The sequence below is a fragment of the Gavialis gangeticus genome, unplaced genomic scaffold, assembly GCF_001723915.1.
Source record: "Gavialis gangeticus isolate Ggan-Ray unplaced genomic scaffold, GavGan_comp1, whole genome shotgun sequence".
Taxonomy (NCBI): Eukaryota; Metazoa; Chordata; order Crocodylia; family Gavialidae; genus Gavialis; species Gavialis gangeticus.
This window is the reverse complement of record NW_017728992.1, coordinates 151,010,315-151,015,429: the sequence shown is the minus strand read 5'-3', so window position 1 is coordinate 151,015,429 and position 5,115 is coordinate 151,010,315. Positions and strand designations below refer to the sequence as shown.

Here is a 5,115-nt window from a genome sequence, read left to right as displayed (position 1 = left end):
CAATGCTAAAGGTGAGCCAGGCAAAGTGAAGGAAAAGACTCACAATGTAGGTAAAAGCTTAGTTGTAAAAGCTTAATTGGGCAAAAATATGGAATGGGAAAGCAAACGGGAAGAAAGTTATTAGGGTGAATTGAGTATAAAATGCAGAGAATTATGAGGTATTTTGAGAGCAAGGTGAAGGAAAACTACAGGGTTGTGATTACTGAGTAAAGGCAGCATCCAGGACTACTGCCAGTTACTCTCCCTCAGCTACGCTACTGCTCCTTCTTCTCTTCCCCCTTCCTCATTGATTCCTCTGCACCTTCACTTTCTCCATTGCATTGTCCCCTTTAGACTTTGCCTTTACTCAGTAATCACAACCCTGTAGTTTTCCTTCACCTTGCTCTCAAAATACCTCATAATTCTCTGCATTTTATACTCAATTCACCCTAATAACTTTCTTCCCGTTTGCTTTCCCATTCCATATTTTTGCCCAATTAAGCTTTTACAACTAAGCTTTTACCTACATTGTGAGTCTTTTCCTTCACTTTGCCTGGCTCACCTTTAGCATTGCTGGCTCAGCCCTTCCTGTCTGATCTGCTGGTTTTTCTGCTCCTGAGGAACCTGGCCAGAGGCAAGGCGAGACACCAAGGGCTACTTGGAGACATGGTGCTTGCTCTAATGTGTGGGTGCACTTCTACAAATGGCAGGCAGCACCTTGGCTGTCTGTCAGATCATATATTGCTGGCTATCAGAAGAAGATGGAAAGAACTGATCAAGAATATGCACCATTTCTCATTTATACGCTGAGAAAGGGACAGACAAGCCTGTTTTTGTAAGCTGGTGAGAGGACCCCTACCAAAGCAACATCACCCAATACATTGAAAAAAAATGGAACAATCCATAAGAACTGGGTTGTGCAGGAATACTACATATGCAGCAAATGAGCATCAACCAGAATGACCTGAATCAGAGATTACAGGAGCCAGGAGTAATTTTCTTAATGGTTTCTTTTCGCTGGAAGTATTTAAAACAAAGTTAACTAGCTGTCCAAAGCTGGGAGTAAGAGGGTGCAATTCAAATCTTGCCTGGAGAGTGACATGATGTAATAATTATATCTTAGAGGTCTCCCAGGCCCAAATGAGGTACCCGGTGTAAGTTTATAATACAATTAATCTGTCAAACCATGAGATGTGAAAGCAATTTGTAACTCCTTTCAGCGTCCAAGAGAGGAACACCGTCTATTATTTAAGAAATGGTTGCTGTTTTATATTAACTTTAAAACTTGCTTTAACTTTGTTGCAGCTTGCTCAGATATTACCAACAGAAGAAAACTTCCTGTTGTTCTTTAGGTGCCAGCAACTAAAGTCAAGTGAAGATTTCATGCAGGTACTGTATGTTAATTTGCCTTTCATAACAGCATCCTAGTGTAGCTGTTTTAAAAGGTATTACATGGTTGCGTGCAACTGCAGAGGCTTAGAGGGTCCTTTTCAGTCTTATGTTTCTAAAACATATCTTTCATTTTTCTGGCTGCAGACATGGCGAAAGTATGACACTGACCACAGTGGCTTTATTGACACTGAGGAACTTAAGGTAAAATGATGAGCATATGTATTTTACAGTAATTGGAGGTGTGTGTGTGTATATATTTAACTCCAATACTGATATCACTACCTGTTTCTTCAAACTTCAATGATTGTTGAAATGTGAAACCCAAGCAGAAAGTGATACCACTAATTGATGTTTCTATCACAGACAAATGATAAAGTACAAATTCAGTCTGATCAGCGATTCTAAAAATGGCATTTAATGGAGTTCTTTTTTTGTGTCTTGGGTAATTTCCTGCTACTATGTACCCAGTCTAGAAGGCCAACTATTTTAAACTACCTGCCCTACAAATTTTGCTAGGTTTCTGAGAACTAAGTTAGATTCCCTGAAGGACCTCATATGCTGCGTACCAAATTCTGCTCGCACTAGCATCCGTACAATGTCCTTGTTCGTTCCATACTAGTTCCTCTCCCATACAACAGCAGTCTTGCTACTCATGTTTGCTTTGCATGTGTGAAATGGATGGGAACTTAGTGCAATAGAATCTAGATATTTTGCAGATCCTAAGTCCACTGCAAAGATAAGGATGTGTCAATTAATTTGAGGAGCTGCAAAAAACAGTGAGGTGCTCCAACTGGCCTTGCCTTTTATTTCAAAGGGTGCTGATTCTCTGATCAGCTGGCTAGGACTGCTTCTGTACTCCAGCTGAGTGAAGAAGCAGCAGCCTTTGAAGTAAAGCTGCAGCAAGCATCTCATCCTTAATTTAGCAACCTGCTGCAAATTAAGCAGGTTATGAACCAATCAAATATGAATGATTTAGGTTCTACTGTACTCAGTTCTGCTGGTATACATGGAAGAACAGAATCCAGTTTGATCTGTTGACTTTGCAGAGCCACACAGCTCACGGAAGTAAAAACCAACAGTGCAGCAATCAGCATATACATGGAGGGCGGGTCTAACTAAAAGATTGCCGCTTTGTCAGAATAAAATTTCATTTTCACAGTTGAGGCTGTGGAACTAAGCCTCAATTTTAATAAGCTGGCATAGCCCCCTTTGAAATAAAAAGTTCTAGGATAATTTATTTGTGCTTACCATTGATTGCAATGAACCACCTTGGCCATATACAGAAAACCAAACCAGAAGTGCTTGCACAGTAACCAAAGGCATTCAAAAGTGCTAAATTTCCTGAAATCTTTAAAAAATGCTTTTAAAAAGCAGCACATCTTTTATTAATCTGTGTAGTCAAATTACCTCCTTTCTCCAATCCACTCTCAAACTATTTTGGTAATACAAAATATCTGTAATAACTCTACTAAAGATTCTGCCTCATGTTGAAGTTCATAGCTGGAAAGCCATATCCTATAGACTTGGTGGGCAGGTGTCTGTTCCAGCTCAGAAATTACATGTCAAAAGAGAGGTGTCTGGCTGGAGCCATAGCTGGTACACATTGCAGTCCAGCAGACCCTTAAACTCAGCCTCCTATTTGTATCATTTATGGCTGCTATTAAATGCTGGGCTGATGAAGAAGGACCCAGAGATCTGAGGAAGCTTAACTGTGTCCCTGACAGCCCCCAGCTCTGCTGTGCTGAGCAGATTTTATCTTCCAGTGAGAATCTGGATTATTTTAATCCTTTCAGAACTATTTGTTATAGCTGGTTTTCCCTTAAACTAGTAATCAGTAAACTGTTTCTCTTGACATGTATTGCTATAGTGGAAGAAATCTGGTATTAACTGCCATGTTCATTTAAGAAATCAGTTGATCTAATCAAACCACTTACTATCTCTCTTAGTAGCATCCCCTCTCCCTGCCCCTGTCCCTCTGTCTCTCTTTTTTTTGCCAATTCACTCCTAGCATCTGACAAAACAGACTGTTTCCTACAAAAGCTTATACCTCTCTGAACCAGTTAATGTACAAGGTGCCGTGCCCCTTACCTTTGATCAATCAGGGAAGTATAATTTATATAGAACTCAGTTCTAACTTGTTTTAAAAGAATAGAAGATCCAAAATATTTCCATGAAATCTGTTTGCAGCATTTCTGTGGTGGTTTCTGTATATTAACTAGGTTTAGAGAAGCCTGAATGAGAAAATGCTGAGCATGATGGTGATATTGGAGCAGTCTCAGCCCAAGTTCAAGGACATTACATGTACAGGAATAGAAGCAGAGATGGTTTCTAAGGAAAAAAAAAACCTGTCTTAAAAACTATGAAAACGCAGCATTATTCTAACAAATGACATAGAGGTTAAAAAGTAGTGTGCTCCTCATCAAAAGCTGATAAGCACAGACAATTCTCAAGTCTGACAGACTCCTTGCAAAGTAAATTAAGATTTTTAAATATCACAAATCTAGGACAATAGTTCAAGCCAATCAGTGGGGAAAACAAACTTTAGTCTTGAGATGAAAAGAGGCTGTTTTTGAAGGTCGGGAAGAAACCATGCCAGTCTCTCTAAAAAAAAGCCTTGCAGAATTGACTAAGTGAATTTTGGGTACCAGTGCATGAAGGAGCAAGACAGGTTCACCTTCACCTGAAGCATCAGGTTCTGGTCACTGCCGTGGGCGGGGAGTAAAGTTGATTAATCATTGACTTTTCTGTAAAACTATTTTTGTGTTGCAAGCTGCAACTAGGACTCAAAGTCTTCTAAGAGGTCTCAAGGTTAATTAGTGTAGTTTAATGTTAAAGCTGAGGAGTTAAATGCCAAATCATTTTTTGTAGACTTCTGTACAGTAAATGACATAAAGCATAAAGTGCTATAGGTTTCTTTTAGAAAATAAAGTATGGCAGCATACTTGGATTTGTTAAAAAAATGTTGTTATTAGATATATTAAATGTGTAAATTACTGCTCATTTGCATACCTATTTTTAAATTTCACTAGTAAATTTTAAACTAGTAGTAAAGTAGCATCTCCCAACTTTTCTCTAGACTGAGATTGCATTAAACAAAACACATAACTGACCTGTAACCATCTAGCATGTTTGCAAATATTCACTTGCTTGTTCTATTATTTAACAGAATTTTTTGAAAGACTTACTACAGAAAGCAAATAAGCAGATTGATGATGCCAAGCTAACAGAATACACAGAAATAATGGTAAGATTATTCACAGACATTTCATCCAAAAAGACTGATTGACTTAAAACAGTGCTTATCTTCATCTGCTGACTCTTCCCATTGACTCTAATTAAAATAATTTTAAGTTTCTGTCACTTCAAATTGGACATCAAATCTTACAGCCCACAGCCAAATGTTGTATAGCAAGAAATTCTGTACCTATGCTAATTTTAAGCTGTGACCTGTAAATTTTGCTGCATTGGAAAATGACAAATATGCAGATAGGAAAGCTGGAAGAAATTCTAGTGTCCTTGGTAATAAGTAGGTGGTGTGTGTGTATACGCATGCATGCACAGTAGTGTGCCAAAGACCAATGAACCAGAAAGGTGCTAAGAATTTTGCATTGAAGATGCTTTCATTTCATACAAGATGTGAAACCAAGGTTTTGACCCTTGTTATGAAAAATTCCACAGCACATTTTGTAAGTATAGCCTCTAAGGCAGGAGATTTGGAAGCTGGTCACTGTGTGCTTGTACAAA

General features: G+C 38.6%; 1 protein-coding gene across 1 annotated transcript in view; it reads left to right on the top strand.

Moving 5' to 3' along the window:
• Positions 1–5,115, top strand: part of CALB1 (calbindin 1) — a 26,598-nt gene that overhangs the window by 15,535 nt on the left and 5,948 nt on the right. Inside the window, exons 4-6 of the mRNA XM_019527899.1 lie at positions 1,285–1,368; positions 1,516–1,572; positions 4,538–4,615. Of these exons, the coding sequence (XP_019383444.1) occupies positions 1,285–1,368; positions 1,516–1,572; positions 4,538–4,615 (219 nt within the window). The remainder of the gene's footprint in view (positions 1–1,284; positions 1,369–1,515; positions 1,573–4,537; positions 4,616–5,115) is intronic.